General features: G+C 38.4%; 1 protein-coding gene across 1 annotated transcript in view; it reads left to right on the top strand.

Moving 5' to 3' along the window:
* The window catches only part of CEP192 (centrosomal protein 192), a 137,062-nt gene that overhangs the window by 11,495 nt on the left and 101,325 nt on the right, over positions 1 to 24,242 (top strand). Inside the window, exons 5-7 of the mRNA XM_040619614.1 lie at positions 4,851 to 5,026; positions 7,493 to 7,545; positions 10,739 to 10,859. Coding sequence (XP_040475548.1) covers positions 4,851 to 5,026; positions 7,493 to 7,545; positions 10,739 to 10,859 — 350 coding nt within the window. The remainder of the gene's footprint in view (positions 1 to 4,850; positions 5,027 to 7,492; positions 7,546 to 10,738; positions 10,860 to 24,242) is intronic.

Here is a 24,242-nt window from a genome sequence, read left to right as displayed (position 1 = left end):
TAAAAGCGATGTTCATAGGGAGGATTCAGGAATAGCAAGATTTTGCTGATCCAGGGTTGGTTTGTTGGGTTGGGTAGGGGGAATGTGCTTGTGGATCTTCGGATGTCAGTAGTAAGGAGTCCTGGGCTTATTGAAGGTCATCATGAAGTCAATGAGACATGATTTTGTCAATGAGACATTAGACATGGGGGGAGGGGAGGAGAATATCAGAAGTAACCTCTTGACTCTTTGATGTGGGGCAGGAGGTCTGGGAAGTGGTCTTGTTGATCCCTGTTAATGGAAGATAGGAGACCTGGTAAGGTGGAGTCCTAGATGCAGTGTACTGGCCTCACTCTAGACTTTCATTGGGTAGAGGTGAATGCTTTAGGGCTATTCCTTGTCTCCATTGAGTAGCCTGAAGATCTGGGTTGTTAGTCTGAGAGCCTGGACTTCTGTGGCTGCAGCAGCATACTCTTATTTCCCGAGTGAAGGATGGCTTCTATGGCCTCTTCTGGGGGAGGGTGGAATTTATATTTTTAAAATATCCTTATTCTGACTTTGCAATTAATGAATATTTTACCTGAGGATAGGATTTAAAGATAAGATAAAAATAACTTTCACAAAATTTTGAAGGCATTGCTATGTAGTTTGAGAAGCCCGATGTCATTTTGATACTTGACCATTTGTATCTGAACTTTTTTCTCTCTGGAAACTGTTAGAATCCTCCCTGAGTCCGTGGTGGGTGCCCACCCCCCCAACTAAATTCTAATTGGCATCAATCGAGAGATTTGTGTGCTTTAGTTCTAGATAATTATTATTACTCTGGTAATTTTTTATTTTTCTTTCTTTCTGGGACTACTGTTTTGGATTGCCTGGGTTGATATATTTCCATTATTTTTTTCCTTTTTTGTTTTGTTTTTCTTTTGTTTCAGTGCAAATAGACAATGTTCTAGATAAAGTTCCTAGTTTTTTCCCTACCCTTCTATTAAATCATTTGGCAGTCATAATTTTGAGAACCTTTTTTTCTGGTCTTTCATTTTTTTTTTAAATAATGGTTCCTTTTTGTGGATATAATAGCGACTTCAATGTTTTCTGAGAATTCTAATTGAGATTTTTCAAAGTTCTATAAATTATCCTTGTCTCTGGGGTTGTTTACTTTATTCATCTTTATTTTTATCTCTCAAGCTGCTCCTCCTGCATCTGATTTACGGCTGTCTTCTAGGTTGTTCGTGTGGGCTAGTGGGTATCCAGATCTTGTTTCTGTTAGGTCTTCATGCGAGCTGGGCGATACTCATGGCCGGCTTCACTTTACGGGTTTCATGCCGGGTGTTTAACGCTGCTGTGACCACCATTGCTTCATTCTGCACAGGCATTTCATATGCCTTTTCTGGAGAAGAGCCTTCCTAGGTGTGCGGCGTCATGCTGACACTGCTGTTTTGTTTGCATGGGTTGGGGAGCAGGAGTGGAGCACTGCCCAGCACAGGCATCTGATAGACTTTCAGTCATCCCCCTCCCCCGGACTCCCTCCTGCCCTCCTTCCTACTGTAGTCAGGAAGCATTTCTGCAGTTCTTCCTGGCAGAGTTGTTTTCTGCTTCCGGGCCCTTTTGTTCTTGTTCTGGACCATGCTTTTGTTTCTCTTGCACACCCCATCTGCTTTTCAGATTTTAGAATCTGAGGTAAGCTTGGGCTAAGACTGGTAGCTGTCATCCAGATTGCTTCACTTTTCATGTATCTTTACTGTCATTTTCATGCAGTCCTAGAAGTTACTCTTGCCACTTTTACTTGAAGCTTATTTGACTTAATATTTGACTTAGTTTGAAGAATTTTGGTGGGCTAATAAGAACAAGTGATAGCTGTAGTTTTGAGGAAGTGGATTTAGGGGGAGGTGATTAATTTAACTGGCTCTTTTGTAAAGTTCTAATGGTCACACTGCAGTTGACCCTTGAACTGCGTGGGTATTTGTTTCAATAAATACATAGTACTATAAGTGTATTTTCTCTTCCTTATCATTTTTTTTCTTCTTCTTTTTTTTAAGATTTTACTTATTTATTTGACAGAGAGAGAGACAGCCAGTGAGAGAGGGAGCCCAAGCAGGGGGAGTGGGAGAGGAAGAAGCAGGCCTCCAGTGGAGGAGCCCGATGTGGGGCTTGATCCCAGAACACCGGGATCACACCCTGAGCCGAAGGCAGATGCTTAACGACTGTGCCACCCAGGCGCCCCCCCCTTATCATTTTCTTAACAACATTTTCTTTCCTCTAGCTTTATTATAAGAATACAGTGTATAATACATATACAAAGTGTGTGTTAATTGACTGAATATGTTATTTGTAAGACTTCCAGTCAACAGTAGTTCAAGTAAGTAGTTAAGCTTTTGGGGAGTCGGAAGTTAGACATGGATTTCCAATTATGCCGGAAGTCAGTGCCCCTAGCCCCCATCTTGTTCAAGGGTAAATTGCACATGTTCTTCTTGGAGTGGGGGGCTTTGAAATATGAAATTAACCTAAATGTCATGATTTCTTTTTTATTTATTTCATGTCACCATTTTGCGTCCCCACCACCTTTTTTTTTTTTAATATGTCACCTAGGGACCTTTATTGTCTTTCTTTTCCCTTTCATATTCTCATTTATTTGAAATATAAGTGATATATAACATTATACTAGTTTCAGTTGTGCAATGTAATGATTCGATATTTGTATATACTGCAAAATGGTCATCACAATAAGTCTAGTTAATATCTGTTACCTTACATAGTTACAGAATTTTTTTTTCTTGTGATGAGAACTTTTAAGATTTGTTCTTAGCAACTTTCAAATATGCAATACACTGTTATTACGTATAGTCACCATGCTCTACATTATAACCCCATGACTTACTTATTTTCTACCTGGAAGTTTGTACCTTTTGACCCCCTTCACGCATTTCTCCTGCCCCGATCCCCTACCTCTGGGAACCATTAATCTATTCTCTGTATCTTTGAGATTAGTGTTTTACTCTTATTTTTAGATTCTGCATATAAATGAGATTATGTGGTATTTGTCTTTCTCTGTCTTACTTGCCATAATGCCCTTTAAAGTCCATGCATGTTATTGCAAATGGCAAGATTTCCTTCTTTTTATATGGCTGAATAATATTCCATCGTGTATATATACAACATTTTTTTTATTCCTCTGTCGGACACTTAGGTTGCTTCCATCTTGACTGTTGTAAATAATGCTGCAGTGAACGTGGGGCACCATACATCTTTTTGAGTTAGGGCTTTAGTTTTTTTTTGGATAAATACCTTGACGTGGGATTGCTGGATCATACGGTAGTTTTATTTTTAATTTTTGAAGAACCTCCATACTGTTTTCCATAGCGACTGCACTGCCCATCCCCACCAACACTTGTTATTTCTTGTCTTTTTTATTTTATTTAAATTTATTTTTTTAAAGATTTTATTTATTTTTCAGAGAGAAAGAGTGAGCATGTGCACAAGCAGGGGGAGTGGCAGGTAGAGGGAGAAGTAGACTCCCCACTGAGCAGGGAGCCTGATTTGGGGCTCGATCCCAGGACTCTGGGATCATGATCGGAGCTGAAGGCAGGCACTTAACCTAAGACTGAGGCACCCAGGCATCCCTCTTGTCTTTTTTATAGTAGTTATTATGAGAGGTGGTAGGTGATGTCTCAGTGTGGTTCTGATTTCCCTGGTGATTAGTGACGTGGAACATCTTTTCTTGTACCTGTTGGTCATCTGTATGTCTTCTTTGGAAAAATACTCAGATCTGCCCATTTTTTAATTGTTATTATTTGCTTATTTGCTTTTTGTTTTTACTATTGAGTTGTATGAGTTCTTTATATACTTTGGATATTAATCCTTTATCAGATATGATTTGCAGGTATTTTCTCCCATTCTGTAGACTGTCTTTTCATTTTGTCAGTTTCTGTTTTTGTGCACACCCCCACACCTCTTTTTCTGTCTTCTCTATCATTCAACTTTGTATCCATAGTCTTTCCACTACCCCTACCCTCTGTTTTACTCAGCTTCTGTTTGATTGGGCTGAAACTTTCCTGTATGTACTTATGAATGTGCCTTTGGATTGAGCTGATGGTATTGACTTTCTGTGTATTACAGCCCCAATACAGAGATGGAGAAACTGAGAGGTAAATTAGAGTTGGGAGATGCCTCAGGCACAGAGGGCTAGCACTTGGAATATATGAAGGGCTATCTTCTTTTCATCTATCCTGGTCAGATTTAAGCCTGGCCCTAGATATCAGTTTGTCAGATGATGAATTTATTGCATTTAGAGGCCTTTTTCTGAAAAGTTCATCCCTACCCCTTCTCTCGCTAGCAGAAGGCTGTGGTGAGCTGCATCAGACCCACAAGCTTTTGCAGAAGATTGGGAGGAAAATTACCTTTAAGGAAAAACATTGTCATCCATATATAAAACAACAGAGATACAAAGATGGGGACAAGGGCAGTGGCAGAGGCTAAAAGTAAAACTTTTAAAGCGTTTAGTAATTCAGAGAATCAGCTTTTTGGCAAATATACTAGTATCCTTTAAGTCTGTTTTGCTTTTAGAAAGCTGAGTTTTTCTCCACATGTGATAGATTCAGAGATACTTATTTGGGAAAGAAAAAAAACCCTCATTTTATCACTTGAGAGGCAAAATAGCAATATGATACTGTGATTTTGGTAGACTGTGTATCTCTGAACCCAAAATAGTGTGCCGTCCCCAGACCACCTACAGTGGAGCCAATTATAGTTTCTGGCTGGTCCTGGGAATTTTTCTTTTCACTGTATCCATTTTTTCTCTAACTGATTAATGAATATTTTATTGATTTACCCAAGGTAACTAACATTTAATCATTATTCTGTTCCCTAATGAAAAGTTCTATCTCTAAGAAAAAGAACCACATAGAAAGTCAACATATGTCAGATGCTGTTCTTGAAGAGTCTGCTTTGCAAGGTGATAAAGCGAGAACAGAAGAGGAGCAAGCTAAAACTGCAAAACCCTTTCAGAGCCAAGATCCTTTTGAAAGGATTTCACCACTGGAACAAGTGCAAGGTACTGAACTTTTAGAAATTACTTCCTAATGTATGTATTTCAATTTCCTTTCTCATTGGTCTATCTTTGGTACTTATCTTAAGCTACAGTACGGTAAACTGAAAACACTTATGGTTTGGCATTTACCTATTAATATTTTTACAGGAAATGGTCTCTTGATTAATCTTTTAATTGTCTTCATTGATTAAGCTGAAAGCTCGTTTCCTTTGGAAACCATGCTGTCAGATGGCCACAGCACACATTGTGTTCAAGACACACCTTTCACACTTCACCCTGCCAGTTAATTGCTGTTATCACCAGTCATTTTTGTTCCTTAATTTATTTTAAAAAATTGGTGAATTATAAATTCTAAAATTATTGTTTCTAAGAAAACCAAGTTGAATGCTTTGGAGTCATTTGAACAGTTGCTATCAAATTGGATCTGGGAAAGAAACTACGAAAATGCGGGGAAAATTGTAAAAACTAAGTAATTTATAGACTTCTGCTTTCAGATTGCTTCTGAGTACTCTTTGTCCTCTTTTGTCAGAGAAATTAAAGCTAGATATTTTAAACTATGTATTGTATTCTTAGGTAGTGAAGATGGCATGTAATTCGAAACAATGATTCAGTACTTGAGCCCATATTATAGGATTGATGAATGAATGTACTTTGTATGTTTTTCTTAAAAATCTTAGTGGATGTTTGTATTTCTCTTGATGAAAAGCGTCAAATATATACGAAAGTAGTGAGAATGGTATTAACTCTTCACACTTACAAGCAATAAAAGAAAAAATTGGTAAATTGAACTTCATTGAAGTTGAAAACTTTCATGCCTCAAAAGACTAATAAAATAAAGACAGTGAAAAGGCAACACAAAGGTGAAACAGAATATTTGCAAATCATATATATATGTCTTACAATTCAATAAAAAAATATACTGTAAAATGGGCAAAGGATTTCAATAGACATTTGTCTAAAGAAGTTGTAAAATGGCCAATAAACATGAAACAATGTTCAGCATCTTTAGTCATCAGGGAAATGCAAATCAAAACCACGAGTAATCACTTTACATCTACTATAATAGCTACAATCAAAAAGCTGGAAAATAGCAAGTGTTGGTGAGGATATGGAGAAATTAAAACTCTTATTCCTTGCTGGTGGGTATGTAAAATGAGGTAGTTACTGTGAAAGTAGTTTGACAGTTTTTTCTCCCATATGAGCTAGCAGTTCCAGTCCTAGGTGTATACCCAAGAGAAGTGAACAAATATGTCCCCACAAAAATTTGTACCTGAATATTCAGAGCAGCATTAATCACAATAGCAAAAGAGTGGAAACAACTCAAATCTCCCATCAAGTGATGAATGGATAAATAATATGTAGTGTGTCCATGCAGTGGAGTATTACTGAGCCATATAAATGGAGTGAAGTATTGATATGTACTATAATACAGTTGAACTTTGAAAACATTAGGCTAAGTAAAGGAAGACAGATACAAAAGGCCACATGTTTTAAGATTCTGTTCATCCACAGGCATCTGTAGACACCAAATCGGCAAATCCATAGAGACGATTGATTAGTGCTTGTGAAGTCCAGGGGAAGGGGAGAATGGGGAGTGACTGCTAATGGGTACAGTGTTTCTGGAGTGATGAAAATATTGTGGCATCCAAGAGTGCTAATGGTCGCACCACCTTGAGAATATACTAAAAACCACTGAATTGAATGCTTTAAGAGGGTGGTGATTTCATGGTATGCAAATTTTATATCTGTTAAAAAAAAAAACTCATATACTTATCCCACAGTCTCAGTTAGTATAAGATTTAGTCATACTTGCTTTATCTCTTCTGTTTTTTTATTCCTTTTTTCTGATATTTTAAATCTCAAGTATCATTTTATTCCTACATATTTTAGTATGCATCTCTAAAAATACAGATATTTTCTTACATAACCACAGTGCTGTTAACACTGCTAACAGACTTAACAGTTTTTATTATCATATAGTACTCTAGTCCATATTCATTTTACTAATTATCCAGGTTGGTTTGCTTGAATTGAAGTCCAAGGAAGGCTACCTTATGTTATGGTATATTATTTGTTGTGTGTCCTAAGTCAGTGCCTGTTGAAAAAAGCTCAGTCCGTTACCCTGTAGATTGTCCCGTGATTTGGATTTGTCTGTGTGCTTAGTCATGCTGTCATTTTTCTTGTTTCTCTCTTCCCCATATCCTCTATAAAGCAAAAGTTAGCTTTAGAGTCTTGATTAGATTCATATTCAGGGTTTTTTGGGGCATATGTATAATTTTTCATACTTGCCCACTATGACAGTTTTTTAATTAAACTGACCAATGGTAAGTTCCTATACCGTCATTTAAAAGTGCTCTATTCTACTTAAGGGAAAAAATGTTTAGTTCATGAATTTGCTATTTTTAGGGGTTATTGGGTATTTAGTTGATAAAATAATTTGGTCTCAGTTATTTTTGTTTTCTCAAACAGACTCACCTGTTGATGTTTGTTTACAATCATGGATGAATAATAAGGAGAACAAGGTAATCTTTTATATGTTACCAATTTCTAGAGTGTTATTGGGAGAGTGAAGGTTCCTATTTCGCATGCATAAGTGTTAAATACTAGTAATTTTAGTTAGAAGTCTTGTACTTTAAATAGCAGAAATCCACATTACTGCTTCAAGTAATCAGCACGTGAGAGTAGTCTTGGTCCAGGGCTTCCTGTGTCATCAGGACTTCTCCACCTTTGCTCTACTTCACTCCTTGCTGCCTCCCTCTCGAAAGATGGCTCCGGGAGGGTAAGGGTTTCTCTTTGTTTATTTAAAAATTTTATTTTATTTTATTTCTTCTTAAGATTTTATTTGTTTATTTGTCAGAGAGAGAGAGAGCACTAGCAGGCGGGAGTGGCAGGCAGAGGGAGAAGCAGACTCCCTGCTGAGCAGGGAGCCCCATGCAGGACTCGATCCCATGACCCTGGGATCATGACGTGAGCTGAAGGCAGGCACTTAACTGACTGAGCCACCCAAGTGTCCCTCTTTGTTTTGTTTATTGTATCCTGAGTGCCTGGCACGTGGTTGGCACTCAGTAGTTGGTTGAATGGTCAGGAGGCTGTCTTCATTTAGAGGCACCCAAGCCTACATTCTTAAAATTTGTGACCGAAAAAAGAACACTGAGGGGCGCCTGGGTGGCTCAGTCATTAAGCATCTGCCTTCCACTCAGGTGACGATCCCAGCGTTCTGGGATCGAGCCCTACACTGGGCTCCCTGCTCAGCCGGAAGCCTGCTTCTCCCTCTCCCACTTGCCCTGCTTGTGTTCCCTCTCTCACTGCCTCTCCCTCTGTCAAATAAATAAATAAAATCTTAAAAAAAAAAAAAGACCGAGATCTTTCTTTGAGGGTAAATTAAAAAAAAAAAGGATGACAACTGTAATGAGCTCACTTGGGTCATAAGTTCTCCCCTGTGTAAATCACCGTGCCAGGGGCTGGGTTGGACTAAAATACTGTTTGTTGCGCCTGCACTGACATCCGCTTCTTTGTGTGTTTGCGTGTGTGAGTACACATGTACATCAGCATATGTGTGTATGTACAGAGAGAAATGCAGCTGACAACCCCACCAGGTCCGTATGATGTAAAAAGAGGTGGGCTCCTCAAAGGAAGGGGGGCTTAGCAGAGCAACAGTTCATGTCCAACAGAAACAGTTAATAGGGATTTCAGGCCTGGAGTCTGGTGTTTAGAAGAGTTGTTTACAAAATACCAACAAAAAGGTCTAAAGAGTTATTTCAGGGTGGCAGTCGGTAGCTTGTTGTCCAAATCCAGTCTGCCTATCTTTGTAAAGTTTTGTTGGGACACAGTGATGCCCATTTGTTTCTGAATCGTTCGGGCGGCTTTGTGCTACCATAGCTAAGTTGAGAAGTTGTGACAGAGCCTTACAAGGCTGACAAAACCTGAAGTATTTTGCTAGCTGACTCTTTACAGAAAATGTTTGTCGACTCCTGCTCTATGCATTTGCTCCTTGTATGTAACTGCTAACAACTTTCAAATTTGAGAAATGCTTTTTAAAGGAAGTTCAGGTGTAGTCAAATTGGAATTAAGGTAGATAACATGATTTCTTGAACATTTAGAAGACATGGTTTCTAAAGAGAAAGAACATAACTTTTCCTCATGGTAGGAAATTTGCTTTTTTAGGATGGCTGAAGAATTGGCTTCTGAAAAGTATTAGAAATCATTGATCGTAAGAGAGGGACCATAAAACTGGAAAGCAGCAATACAAGTATAGAAACATGAGATACTGATAAAGAGGAGATGACAAAGTAAGAGCAAGAGGAAGAGAAATATGTTAGAAGGTGTAGACCAGAGGGAGCTACTACTGCATCTGACTTGGTGTGTGGGGGGGGCGGTGGGGTGAGAATAAGCTCTTTTTAATTTAATTAATTTTAAAAGATTTTTTATTTAAGTAATCTCTACACCCAACAGAGGGCTCAAACTCATAGCCCTGGGATCAAGAGCCACATGCTCCACTGACTGAGCCAGCCAGGCGCCCCAGCTCTTTCTTATTTTTATTTTTTATTATTTTTTAAGATTTTATCTATTTCTTAGAGAGAGAACACAAGCAGGGGGAGTGGCAGAGAGAGAAACAGGCTCCCCACTGAGCAGGGAGCCTGATGCAGGGCTTGATCTTAGGACCCTGGGACCATGACCTGAGCCGAAGGCAGATGCTGAACTGACTGAGCCAGCCAGGCACCCCTCTTTCTTATTTTTAATTAAACTATAGTTGATATACAACGTTCTCTTAGTTTCAGGTATACAACAAAGCAATTCAACAACTCTATACATTATAAATGCTCTCCACCGGAAGTGTAGTTACCCTCTGTCACCATGCAAAGTTATGACAATATTATTGACTGTATTCTCTATGTAGTACTTTGCATCCCTGTGACTTATTTATTTTATAACTGGGATTTTGTACCTCTTATTTATCTGTTTCACCCATCGTTCCAGTCTCTCCCCTTCAGGAATCACCACTTTGTTCTCAGATATGTTTGAGTCTATTTCTGTTTTTTGTTTGTTTGTTTGTTTGTTCATTTGTATTTTTTGTTTCCACATTTTGTTTCCACATTTTTAGATCTTTACGAGCATAGTTCCACACTGTTTTCTACAAGTATGCAATTGTATGGAGAGCCCATGTTTTTATCTTAAAAATTGTGTATTTTGCAATCTAATTTTAAAGATGGTATTGTCTGATATATATTTAAAAAGATTTTGAAATAAAGTTGACATGTAGAAGGCATTACCTTTTATTCTGGGCCTTGAATGCTCTCAACAAACTGCTGTGTGCCATTAGGATTTTGTGGTCCTTGGGTTGAGAAGCAGAAAAATCAGTGATTCCAATGTAGGTTTCAGAGTCCAACTTGGCTGTTATCTTCACTTCACTTCCCCAAGCCTTGTATTGTTCAAATTCAGTCACATATTAGTGTACTAACTGTATTACTAGGTCTTCTGAGTTGTGTGCACAATTTGAGATGTTAACTTTTAACAATGTCTCAGTGGGTGGGTCAGGGGAGGAAAGTGGCATGGGGGCAGGAAGAAAGTTGTTGATACACATGAAACAGCTAGAACTTCATTGCCTAAATTGTGAGTTATAAATCCTGAGCACACTGGTGGTCCTTTCTGGAGCCTTGTACTGTGGTCTTCATAGTAGTGAGTTTGCTTCTGTTACTTGCATTTTATTTCTTACAGATTGTTGTTCCTCGTGCTGGAGAACATTTTGAAGACAAGAGTACACACAATGACTTAAGCCACACTAGTTTATTAGAAAATGAGAAACTGACATCACTGACAAGCTTGGAGGACTCTTCTGGTACTGTAGAGTGACTTGTGTTTTCCTTGTCCTTACCTTGCTGCTTCAAGTCTTTCTGCTTCTTTGTTTCAGTAGTTACTGTGCCAGCTTTGACTCCTCCTTTACCTCCTCCCTCCCAGCACTCACATGGCATGTCTCTTGAGTGATGGAATTTTTAAAAACATATTTATTATGAATCCTGATATGAGTATGCTCATCCGTTAGTTTATTATCATTAGGGTACAGGGTGTAAAGCACTATGTTAAGAAATCGGGGGAACAATGAAATATTTAGCCTCTGCTCTCTCAGAGTTCTGCCAAGTGAGAAAAGAGATGCGCAGCTGACTCTGACTACCTTAAGTATATCTCAACAGTACAAATTGTGCAGGAATCATAGGACAGTGACAGGTTAGTTCTGATTCAGGAGAGTATCTATGAAGCTTTATTAAAAAGGAGTGCAGTTTTTCCTTTTTCATGAAAAGACCCGTGATTTGGGAAGGGAAGTATATTTCAGGAAGCGGGACAGCTTCTGTAAAGGCGCTATGGTGGGGCCAGTTTAGACCATGTTTGGAGAAGAGCCAAAATTGTGGTTTTGTGTGGCAGGTTTACAGCACCTGTAGGAGGCTATTTTGGGAAATAGACAAATAGGAAGGGACCAAATTAATTACAGCTTTGAAGGCCAGGCTGATGAACTGAATAAATTTTATTTACACCAATAAAATAAAATAAAATATAAGTTATAAATAATTTTTAAATAAAAATTATAAATTCAGGATAGATTTGCTGCCAAAGTTTTCTGATATTTTTGTGTTATGGAATTGTGACTAAGGAATCATCGACTGAATTCATACAGATCTTTGTTTTAGTAGGCTAGGTATTTAGAGGTGAAATACCGAAGTCAAAAGTTATGAGCATTTTTAAAGCTCTTAACGCTGATTGCAAAATTATCCTCTTGAAAAAGCAGTAACAAGTTATACCATTACTAGTGATTGAGAGTTCTAGTTTTCCCGGGTCTTGCTTGGCTGGGTGTTAGAACATTAAAAACCACTGGTAGTGTTTTGTTTATTTACAACTTTTTGGTTTGATGGAAGTTGAATAATTTTTATACATATCTGTTGGTATTCAACTTTGCTATATATACTTTTTCCTTAGTTGCTTCTTTCTCAAGATCAGATATTGTTTGAAGTTTCACTTTATACTTAATCATTAGTTCACCTAGAATTTATTTTTACTTCTCCTGTGATAGACTTATTCATCCCTTTTTGATAGTTACCCATTGGCACACCATTTTCTTTCTTTCTTTTTTTTTTTTTTTTTAAATTTTTTAAAGATTTTATTTATTTATTTGACAGAGATAGACAGCCAGCGAGAGAGGGAACACAAGCAGGGGGAGTGCGAGAGGAAGAAGCAGGCTCACAGCGGAGGAGCCTGATGTGGGGCTCGATCCCAGAAGGCCGGGATCACGCCCTGAGCCGAAGGCAGACGCTTAACCGCTGTGCCACCCAGGCGCCCCCTTTCTTTCTTTTTTTTCTTAAAGTTTTTTATTTATTTTTTTTGTCAGAGCGCATGCACAAGCAGGAGAAGTGACAGGGAGAGGGAGAAGCAGGCTCCCACTGAGCAGGGAGCCTGACTCCGGACTTGATCCCGGGGCCCTAGGACAACGAGCCAAAGGCAGACGTTTAACTGACTGAGCTACTCAGGGGGCCTAGCACACCGTCTTCTGAATAACCTACCCTTTCCCCACTGATCTTTGATGCCACATTTATTCTAACTTTTGCCATATGTCAGAATTTTTTTCTGTGCTATTCTCTCAAGGAAGATTAAATATTTAGTTTGTATTAGAAGGTTCACAATGATTTATAGATTGAAATTATAAATAGTTTTTTCGCTACAGGTGTTAAAACAAAATCACATGGACTAATGACCCATGTGTTTTTATCAACCTTTTTTAAAAATTTTAATTACAGTATAGTTAACATACAGTGTTATATTAGTTTCAGGTATACAATATAGTGATTCATCAATTTTGTAATTACTCAGTGTTTATCATGTTAGGTGTACTCTGCTTCACACATTTCACTGAGTCTCACCAACTTCCCCTCAGCTAACCATCAGTTCGTGCTGTACTTAAAAGTCGGTTTCTAGGTTTGCTTCTCTCTCTCGCCCCGCCTCCACTTGGCTTGTTTGTTTTGTTTCCTAAAATCCATATGAGTGAAATCATATGGTATTTGTCTTTCTCTGACTATTTCACTTAGCATAATACTTTCTAGCTCCATCGATGTTGTTGCAAATGGCAAGATTTTATTCTCTTTTTAAAAAAATTTTTAAAGGTTTGTATTTATTTGAGAGAGAGAAAGAGGACAAGCATGGGGGAGGGTCAGAGATAGAGGTGGACTCCCTGCTGATCAGGGAACCCGAGATCATGACTTGAGCCGAAGGCAGATCTTTAACCGACTGAGCCACCCAGGCGCCCCAAGATTTTATTCTCTTTTATGGCTGACTAATATTCCTTTGTGTGTGTGCATGCGTGTGTGTGTGTGTGTGTTTGAACCACATCTTATTTATCCATTCGTCTATTGATAGACACTTGGGCAGCTTCCATAGTTAGGTTATTCTAAATAATGAGGCAATAAACACAGGAGGGCATGTAGCCCGTGGAATTAGTGTTTTTGTTTTTATTTGTTTGTTTTGTTTTGATTGGGTTAATTAAATTTTATTTATTTTCCCTTATTTTTTTAAATTTCTAAAATTTTTAAAATTTAAATTCAGTTAATTAACATATAGTATATAATTAGTTTCAGAGGTAGAGTTCAGTGATTCATCAGTCTTATATAATACCCAGTGCTCATTACATCACATGCCCTCCTTAATGTCCATCACCCAGTTACCCCATCCCCCCAACCCCACCAGCCTTCAGGTTGTTTTCTGTGATTAAGTCTTTTATGATTTGTCTCCCTCTTTGATTTCATCTCGTTTTATCTTTCCCTCCCTTCCCCTATGCTCCTATGTTTTGCTTCTTAAATTCCACATAAGAGTGAGATCATAAGATAATTGTTTTTCTCTGATTGATTTATTTTGCTGAGCATAATACCCTCTAGTTCCATCCACATCCTTGCGAATGGCAAAATTTCATATTTTTTGATGGCTGAATAGTATTCCATTGTGTATATATACCACATCTTCTTTATCCATTCATCTGTCAGTGGACATTGAGACTCTTTCCATAATTTGGCTATTGTGGACATTGCTGCCATAAACACTGGGGTGCAGGTGCCCCTTCGGATCACTACATTTGTACCTTTGTGGTAAATACCTAGTAGTGCAATTGCTGGGTCATAGGGTAGCTCTATTTTCAACTTTTCAAGGAACCTCCATACTGTTTTCCAGAGTAGATGCACAGCTTCCATTCCCACCAACAATATAGGAAGGTTCTCCTTTCTCCATATCCTCGCCAACATCTGTCATTTCCTGATTTGTTAATTTTAGCCATCGTGACTGCTGTGAGGTGGTATCTTGTTGTGGTTTTAGTTGTATTTCCCTGATTCCAGGTGACGTGGAGCACTTTTTCACGTGTCTATCGGCCATTTGGATGTCTTCTTTGGAGAAGTGTCTGTTCATGTCTTCCCCCATTTCTTGATTGGATTATTCGTTCTTTGGGTGTTGAGTTTGATAAGTTCTTTACAAATTTTGGATAATAGCCCTTTATTTGATATGTCATTTGCAAATATGTTCTCCCATTCTCTTGGTTGTCTTGGTTTTGTTGACTGTTTCCTTTGCTGTGCAAAAGGTTTTTATCTTGATGAAGTCACAGTAGTTCATTTTTGCTTTTGTTTCCCTTGCCTTTGGAGACGTGTCTAGCAAGCAGTTGCTGTGAACAAGGTCACAGAGGTTGCTGCCTGTTTTCTCCTCTAGGACTTCGATGGATGCCTGTCTTAGGTTTAGCTCTTTCATCCATTTTGAGTCTATTTTTGTGTATCGTGTAAGAAAATGGTCCAGTTTCATTCTTCTGCATGTGGCTGTCCAGTTTTTCCAACGCCATTTGTTGCAGAGACTGTCTTTTTTCCATTGAATATTCTTTCCTGCTTTGTCAAAGATTACTTGACTGTAGAGTTGAGGGTTCACTTTTCGGTTCTCTATTCTGTTCCATTGATCTCTGTATCTGTTTTTGTGTCAGTACCATACCGTCTTGATGATTATAGCTTTGTAATAGAGCTTGAAGTCCAGAATTGTGATGCTACCAGCTTTGGTTCACTCTTTAAACATTCCTTTGGCTATTCGGGGTCTTTTCTGGCTCCATACAAATTTTAGGATTATTTGTTCCAGCTCTATGAAAAAAGTTGATGGTATGTTGTTAGGGATTGCATTGAATGTATAGATTGCTCTGGGTAGCATAGACATTTTAACAATATTTGTTCTTCGAATCCATGGGCATGGAACGTTTTTCCATTTCTTTGTGTCTTCCTCAATTTCTTTCATGAGTGTTCTGTAGTTTTCTGAGTACAGATCCTTTGCCTCTTTGGTTAGGATCATTCCTGGTATCTTATGGTTTTTGGTACAATTGTAAATGGGATCGACTCCTTAATTGCTCCTTCTTCTGTCTCCGTGTATAGATGTGCAACTGATTTCCGTGCATTCATTTTATATCCTGTATGAGTTCTAGCAATTTTGGGGTGGAGTCTTTTGTTTTCTCCGCATAGAGTATCATGGTGTCTGTGAAAAGTGAGTTTGACTTCTTTGCTGATTCAGATGCCTTTTATTTTTTTGTTGTTGTTGTCTGATTGCTGAGGCTAGGACTTCTAGTACTATGTTAAACAACAGTGGTGAGAGTGGGCATCCCTGCTGTGTTCCTGACCTTAGGGGCAAAGCTCTCTCAGTCTTTCCCCATTGAGAATGCTATTCACTGTGGGCTTTTTGTATATGGCTTTTATGATATTGAGGCATGTTCTCTCTATCCCTACGCTGTGAGGAGTTTTAATCAAGAAAGGATGGTGTACTTTGTCAAATGCTTTTTTCTGCATCTGGGAGGATGATATGGTTCTTGTCCTTTCTTTTATTAATGTGGTGTATTATAGTGATTGATTTGCAGATGTTGAATCACCTTGGCAGCCCAGGAATAAATCCCACTTGGTCGTCGTGAATAGTCCTTTCAGTGTACTGTTGGATCCAATTGTCCAATATTTTGGTGAGAATATTTGCATCCATATTCATCAGACATATTGGTCTGTAATTCTTCTTTTTAGTGGGGTCTTTGTGTGGTTTTGGGATCAAGGTAATGCTGGCCTCATAAAATGAGTTTGGAAGTTTTCCTTCCATTTCTGTTTTTTGAAACAGCTTCAGAAGAATAGGTATTAATTCTTCTTTAAATGTTTGATAGAATTCTGCTGGGAGTCCATCTGGCCCTGGACTCCTGTTTGTTTGGAGATTTTTGATTACTGTTCCAGTTTCCTTGTTGGTTATGGGCCTGCTCAGGTTTTCTATTTCTTCCAGTTTGAGTTTTGGTAGTTTGTGCGTCTCTAGGAATGCAGCCATTTCTTCCTGACTGCCTCATTTGTTGGCATATAAGTTGCTCATAATATGTTCTTATAATTGTTTGTATTTCTTTGGTGTTGGCTGTGATCTCTCATCTTTCATTTATGATTTTATTTATTTGGGTCCTTTCTCTTTTCTTTTTTTGATAAGTCTGGACAGGTGTTTATCAATCTTATTAATTCTTTCAAAGAACCAGCTCCTAGTTTCATTGATCTCTTCTCCTGTTCTTTTGATTTCTAGTTCATTGATTTCTGCTCTAATCTTTATTAATTCTCTTTTCCTGCTTGTTTTAGGCTTTATTTGCTGTTCTTTTTCCAGCTCCTTTAGGTGTAAGGTTAGGTTATGTATTTGAGACCTTTCTTGTTTCTTGAGAAAGGCTTGTATTGCTGTATACTTCCCTCTTAGGACCGCCTTTGCTGCATCCCAAAGGTTTTGAACAGTTGTGTTGTCGTTTTCATTTGCTTCCAGGAATTTTTTAAATTCTTCTTTAATTCTCTGGTTGACCCATTCATTCTTTAGTAGTATGCTCTTTAACCTCCATGTATTTGAGTTCTTTCCAAATTTCCTCTTGTGATTGAATTCCAGTTTCAAAGCATTGTGATCTGAAAATATGCAGGGATTGATCCCAATCTTTTTGTACTGGTTGAGACCTGATTTTTGATCCAGTATGTGATCTATTCTGGAAAATGTTCCATGTGCACTCAAGAAGAATGTGTATTCTGTTCCTTTGGGAGGGAATGTTTTGAATATATCTGTGAAGTCCAACTGGTCTAGTGTGTCATTTAAAGCCCTTATTTCCTTGGTGATCTTTTGCTTACATGATCTGTCCATTGTAGTGAGTGGGGTGTTAAAGTCCCCTACTATAATTGTATTATTGTCAATGTATTTCTTTGATTTTGTTATTAATTGGCTTATATAATTGGCTGCTCCCATGTTAGGGGCATAAATATTTACAATTGTTAGATCTTCTTGTTGGATAGACCCTTTAAGTATGATATAGTGTCCTTCCTCATCTCTTATTACAGTCTGGTTTGAAATCTAATTTTCTTTCTTTTTTTTTTTTTTTAAAGATTTTATTTATTAATTTGACAGAGAGAGAGACAGCCAGCGAGAGAGGGAACACAAGCAGGGGGAGTGGGAGAGGAAGAAGCAGGCTCCCAGCGGAGGAGCCTGATGTGGGGCTCGATCCCAGAACGCTGGGATCACGCCCTGAGCTGAAGGCAGACGCTTAACGACTGAGCCACCCAGGCGCCCCTGAAATCTAATTTTCTGATAAAAGGATTGCCACCCCAGCTTTCTTTTGATGTCCATTAGCATGATAAATGGTTTTCCACCCCCTCACTTTAAGTCTGGAGTTGTATTTGGGTCTAAAATGAGTCTCTTATAAGCAGCATATTGATGGGTCTTGCTTTTTTATCCAATCTGATACCCTGTGTCTTTTGATTGGGGCATTTAGCCCATTTACATTCAGGGTAACTATTGAAAAATATGAATTTAGTGTCTCTGTATTGCCTATAAGGTGACTGTTAGTGTATATTGTGTCTGTTCCTTTCTGGTCTGTGTTACTTTTGGGCTAGCTCTTTGCTTACAGGATACCCTATTTAATATTTCTTGCAGGGCTGATTTAGTGATCACAAATTCTTTTAGTTTCTGTTTGTCCTGGAAGCTGTTTATCTCCCCTTTCATTCTGAGTGACAGCCAGCTGCCTATTTTTCTCATTTAGCATCTTGAATATATTATATTGGTCCTTTCTGGCCTGCCAGGTCTCTGTGGATAGGTCTGCTGCTAGCCTTATGTGTCTACCCTTGTAGGTTAAGGACCTTTTGTCCTGAGCCTCTTTCAGGATTTTCTCTTTTATCTGTGAAATTTGCAAGCTTCACTATTAGATGTCAGGGTGTTGACCTATTTTTATTGATTTTGAGGGGGCTTCTCTGTGCCTCCTGGACTTGAATGCCTGTTTCCTTCCCCAGATTCAGGAAGTTCTCAACTATTATTTGCTCCAGTATACCTTCTGCCCATCTTTCTTTCTTTTCTTCTGGGATCCCAATTCTAATGTTCTTTTGCTTTATGGTATCACTTATCACTTAAATTCTCCCCTCATGATCCAGTTGTTTCTTTTTCTCAGCTTCTTTATTCTCCATCATTTTGTCTTCTATATCGCTAATTCTCTCTTCTGTCTCATTTATCCTAGCAGGCAGAGCCTCCCTTTTTTATTGTATTTCATAATAGCTTTTTGATTTTGGCTTGATTAGATTATTGTTTGTTTCTCCAGAAAGGAATTCTCTAGTGTGTTCTCTGCTTTTTTTCAAGCCCAGCTAGTATCTTTATATTCTGCACTCTAGTTCTGACATCTTACTTATGTCCATACTGATTAGGTCCTTAGCAGTCAGTACTGCCTCTTGTTCTCTTTTTTTGAGGTGAGTTTTTCCATCTTGTTGTTCTTTCTTTCTTTTAAAGATGGATTTTTTTTTTTTTTAAGATTTTACTTATTTGTCAGTGACATATAGAGAGAGCGCAAGCAGGGTGATCAGCAGGTAGAGGGAGAGGGAGAAGCAGGCTCCCCGCAGAGCAGGAAGCCCAAGGTGGGGCTTGATCCCAGGACCCTGGGATCATGACCTGAGCCAAAGGCAGGTGCTTAACGGACTGAGCCATCCAGGTATCCCTTGTCATTTTTTCCAGAGAATAGATGAACGAGTGAACAAAATACTAAAATGGCAACAGCAATCCCAGAAAAATGTCCACTAAACAAATCAGAAGAGACCTGAAATCGGAAAAAAAAGAGAGAGAATATAGTCAGGTGACTAGAACAGAGCAATATGCTGGATTCTGTGTGTGTTTTGTTCTGTTTGTTAGAAGAAACCGCATCCCAAAAATGTAAAGAATGAAAAACTTTTATATATACAGATATAAAATTAAATACAAAGAAATGATAGAATGTAAATTTAAGAATAAAAATTTAAAAAGACTTAAAAAAGAGTTGATAAGAAATTGATTGAAAAGGAAAGAGAAAAAAAATTGAAAGACTAAAGAGTCATGAGGGGAAAAAAACAACGAATTCTCTATTTTCCCCTAGCCCTGGAATTTTGCCATTCTGTCTGATTGGTAAACTTGGTCTTAGCAGGATGTTCTTGCTGGTCTTCTGGGGGAGGGGCCTGTTTTGCTGATTCTTAGGTGTGTTTGCTCCGGGTGGAATTACACCACCCTTGCCATGGGGCCAGGCTGCTCTGGATTGCTCTGTGTGGCTTTTGGTCCCTAACGGCTTTCCAAACAGTTTTAGAGGATGAGAATGAACATGACTGCCTCCCAGTCTACAGCCTGAGCCAAAAGTTTGTTCCTCCCACTCCTCAGTGCACCCTCGGGGAGAAGCAGTAAATCACTGCTGTCTCCCTGGTCGCTGTCAGTATCCCATGCTCACCCAGCCTGTGAGCGAGTGTTTCTGTCCCAGGGAGGTGACCCTGCTTCTCTCCAAACCTTGCTGACTCCTGCAGTGCACACCCATACCACTCATCCTGGGGAAGGGAGGCGGTTCTCATGTGGTTCTGTGGCTTGCTGGGTCCCTACTTGGAGAGCAGTCACCTGACCCGGCTGCAGTTGGTGGTTTATGGCAACCCTGAGCTGAAAGCCCACTTCTGTGCTCACTGATTACAGCCAGCTTCCCTGCTCCAGTGCTTGGTAATGCTTCTGCACTCAGGCACCTCCATTTTTTCTGTGACCCCGGGGATCCTGAGACCACACTGTCCCAGCTAGGATTCTGACCCGCTTTGCCACCGGCACACCTTTCAGGCAGGGTTGTCCCTCACTGTAGCAGACTTCTAAAAGTTCTGATTTTGCACTCCGCTGCTATGTCACTTCAGAGTAGGTGGCTTATGGAGGCTCCCCCCCACCCCCGCAGTTTATCTTGCCATATATTCGGCTCGGGTTCACTTCTCTACACCTTGTTCCTTGCAGAAAGTTGTCACTTTTCTATTTATAGAATTGCGGCAGTTCTTTTCTTAGATCTCCAATTGAGTTCACAGGTGTTCAGAATGATTTGATAGAATTCCTGGGACCAGACAAAGCTAAGGTCTCCTACTCCTCTGCCATCTTGGATTCTCTGTTTGTATTTTTTAGATAAGTACCCAATAGTGTAATTGTTGGATTGAAGGGTAGTTGTATTTTTAATTTTTTGAGGAACCTCCATACTGTTTTCCACAGTGGCTGTGCTAGTTTACATTCCCACCAACAGTGCAGGAGGGTTCTTTTCTTTCCATACCCTTGCCAGCTCTTGTTGTTTACTCGTGGTTTTGATATTAGCCATTGTGGCAGGTATGAGGTGATATCTCATTGTGGTTTTGATTTGCATTTACCTGGTGATGATTGATGTTGAGCATCTTTTCATGTGTCTGTTGGCTACCTGTATGTCGTCTTTGCAGAAATGTATGTTCATGTCTTGGCCCATTTTTAAAAATTGGATTATTTGGTTTTTTGGTGTTATATTAGTTCTTCATATGTTTTGGATACTAACCCTTTATCACATATTTTGTTGATTGTTTCCTTTGCTATTTAGAAGCTTTTTATTCTGATGTAGTCCCAATAGTTTATTTTTGCTTTTATTTACCTTGCCTCAGGAGACATTGCTACAAAATTGTTTTGGCCACTGTCAAAGAAATTACTGCCTCTGATCTCTTCTAGGATTTTTATGGTTTCAGGTCTCAAATTTAGGTCTTCAACCCATTTTTAGTTTATTTTTGTGTTTGGTGTAAGAAAGTGGTTCAGTGTCATTCTTTTGCATGTTGCTGTCCAGTTTTCCCAACACCATGTGTTGAAGAGGCTCTTTTCCCATTGTATATTCTTGCCTTGTTTGTCGAAGATTAATTGACGATATAATTGTGAATTTGTCTGTGGTCTTTCTATTTTGTTATCTTCATATATGTATTTTTGTGTCAGGACCATATTGTTTTGATTACTACAGCTTTGTTGTATATCTTGAAATCTGGGATGGTGATACCTCTGGTTTTGTTATTCTTTATCAAGATTGCTTTGGCCTTTGGGGGACTTTTGTGTTTCCTTACAAACTTTAGATTGTTTGTTCTAGCTCTGTGAAAAACACTGTTGGTATTTTGATAGGAATTGCATTAAATCTATAGATCGTTTTTGGTCATATGCACATTTTAACAATATCTGTTCTTCCAGTCCATGAGTATGAATATCTTTCCATTTGTTTGTGTTGTCTTCAATTTCTTTCATCAGTGTTTTAGAGTTTTCAGAGTACAAGTTGTTCACCTCCTTAGCTAAGTTTATTCCCAGGTATTTTATTATTTTTGGTGCAGTGGTAAATGGAATTTTTAGTTTCTCTTTCTGCTACTTCATTATTAATGTATAGAAATCAATTTTGTATCCTGTGGCCTTATTGAATTCATTTATCAGTTCTCGTAGTTTTTTTGGTGGAGTCTTTAGTCTATATATGGTATCATGTCATCTGCAAATAGTGGAAGTTTTACTTCTTGCTTACCAGTTTGGGTTCCTTTTATTTCTTTTTGTTGTCTGATTGTGGTGGCTGGGACTTTTAGTACTATGTTGAATAAATATGGTTAGAGTGGACATTGTGTCTTGTTCCTGACCTTAGGGGAAAGGCTTTCATCAGTTTTCCCCCATTGAGTGTGATGTTTGCTGTGGGCTTCTCATATATGGCCTTTATTATGTTGGGGTATGTTCCCTCCAAACCTACTTTGTGGAGGGTTTTTATCATGAATGGATGCTGTACTTTGTCAAATGCCTTTTCTGCTTCTTTTGAGATGTTCATGTGGTTTTTATCTTCTCTCTTCTTAATGTGATGTATCATGTTACTTGATTTATGAGTATCAACCCACCCTTGCATCCCAGAATAAACCTCACTTGATTGTGATGAGTGATTCTTTCTAGTGTATTGTTGGATTCAGTTTGCTAATATTCTGTGGAGGATTTTTGCATCTCTGTTCATCAGCGATATTGACCTGTAGTTCTTTTTTTGTAGTGTTTTTTTTTTTTTAAAGATTTTATTTATTTATTTGACAGAGAGAGAGAGAGAGAGAGAGAGCTAGCAAGAGAGGGAACACAGGCAGGGGGAGTGGGAGAGGAAGAAGCAGGCTCCCATTAGAGGAGCCTGATGTGGGGCTCGATCCCAGGACTCTGGGATCACGCCCTGAGCTGAGGCAGATGCTTAACAACTGAGCCACCCAGGCGCCCCTGTAGTGTTTTTATCTGATTTTGGTATCAGGGTAATGATAGAGTGAATTTGACGCTTTCTTTCCTCTTTTAGTTTTTGGAAGAGTTTGAGAATGAGAAGATTAGATACTAACTTCCCTTTAAATGTTTGGTAGAATTCACCTGTGAAGCCATCTGGTCCTAGACTTTGGTTGGGTGTTTTTGATTACTAATTACATTTCTTTGATGATGAGGTCCCTGGCTGGCTCTGTTGATTGGGTGTCTGCCTTCAGCTCAGGTCATGATCCTTGGGTCCTCGGATTGAGTCCTACGTCGGGCTCCCTGCTGTTGGGGAGTCTGCTTCTCCCTCTCCCTTGCCTCTCCTCTCTCTCATGTGCTCTCTTTCTCTCAAATAAATAAATAAAATCTTAAAAAGATAAAATAAATTTCTTTGCTGGTAATCGGTCTGTTCAGTTTTCCTATTTTTACCTGATTCACTTTTGGGATGTTATGTGTTTCTGTGAATTTATCCATTTCTTCTCGGTTGTCCCAGTTTGTTGGCATATAATTTTTCATAATGTTCTCTAATGAGTACTACTAAAAATCTATCAATTTTGTTGATTTTTTCAAAGAACCAGCTTCTGGTTTCATTGATCTGTTCTATTGTTTTTTTAGTTTCTATTTCATTTATTTCTACTCTAATCTTTATTATTTTCTTCCATCTACTGGTTGGGGTTTTGTTTGTTCTTCTTTTTCTAGCTCCTTTTTTTGTAAGGTTAGATTGTTTATTTGAGATTTTTCTTGGCTTCTTGAGATAGGTCTGTACTGTTATAAACTTTCCTTTTAGAACAGCTTTTGCTGCATCCCAAAGATTTTGGACTGTTGTATTTTCATTTTAATTTGTTCATGTATTTTTTGATTTCCTCTTTGATTTCTTGGTTGACCCATTTATTGCTTAGTATCATGTTATTTAATTTCCCTGTATTTGTATTCTTTCCAGATAGTTTCTTGTGTTTCATTTCTAGTTTCATAGTGTTATGGTAAGAAAAGATGCATGGTATGACTTCAGTCTTTTTGAATTTGCTGAGATTTGTTTTGTGGTCTAATATGTAATCTATTCTGGAGAATATTTCTTGTGTGCTTGCAAAGTATTCTGCTGTTCTAGGATGGAATGTTCTAAATATATCTATTAGATCCATCTGGTCCAGTGTGTCATTCAAAGTCTTTGTTTTTTTGTTGATTTTCTGTTTGGATGATCTATCCATTGCTGTAAGTGGGGTGTTAAAGCTCTTTATTGTTACTGTGTTACTGTTGATTACATTTTGCATATTTGTTATCAATTGCTTAATGTATTTGGATGCTTCCATGGTGGGTGCATATATATTTATAATTGTTATATCTTGTTGGATTGTCCCCTTTATGTTTATATAGTGTCCTTCTTCGTCTCTTGTTATCTTCTTTGTTTTATAGCCTGTTTTATCTGATGCACAAGTATTACTACCCTGGCTCTCTTTTCACTTCCTTTTGCGTGATAAATGCTTCTTCCCTTCAATTTCAATCTGCATGTTTCTTTAGGTCTGAAATGAGTCTCTTTTTAGGCTTATAGATGGGTCTTGCTTTTTCATCCGCTCTGTCACCATGTATCTTTTGATTGGAGTGTTTAGTCCATTTACATTCAAAGTAATTATTGATAAGTATGTACTTACTGCCATTT

Source organism: Ursus maritimus, unplaced genomic scaffold (genome assembly GCF_017311325.1).
Source record: "Ursus maritimus isolate PB19 unplaced genomic scaffold, ASM1731132v1 scaffold_33, whole genome shotgun sequence".
Lineage (NCBI taxonomy): Eukaryota > Metazoa > Chordata > Mammalia > Carnivora > Ursidae > Ursus > Ursus maritimus.
Note: the sequence above shows the minus strand (reverse complement) of the source record. Positions and strands in the feature narration are given on the sequence as shown.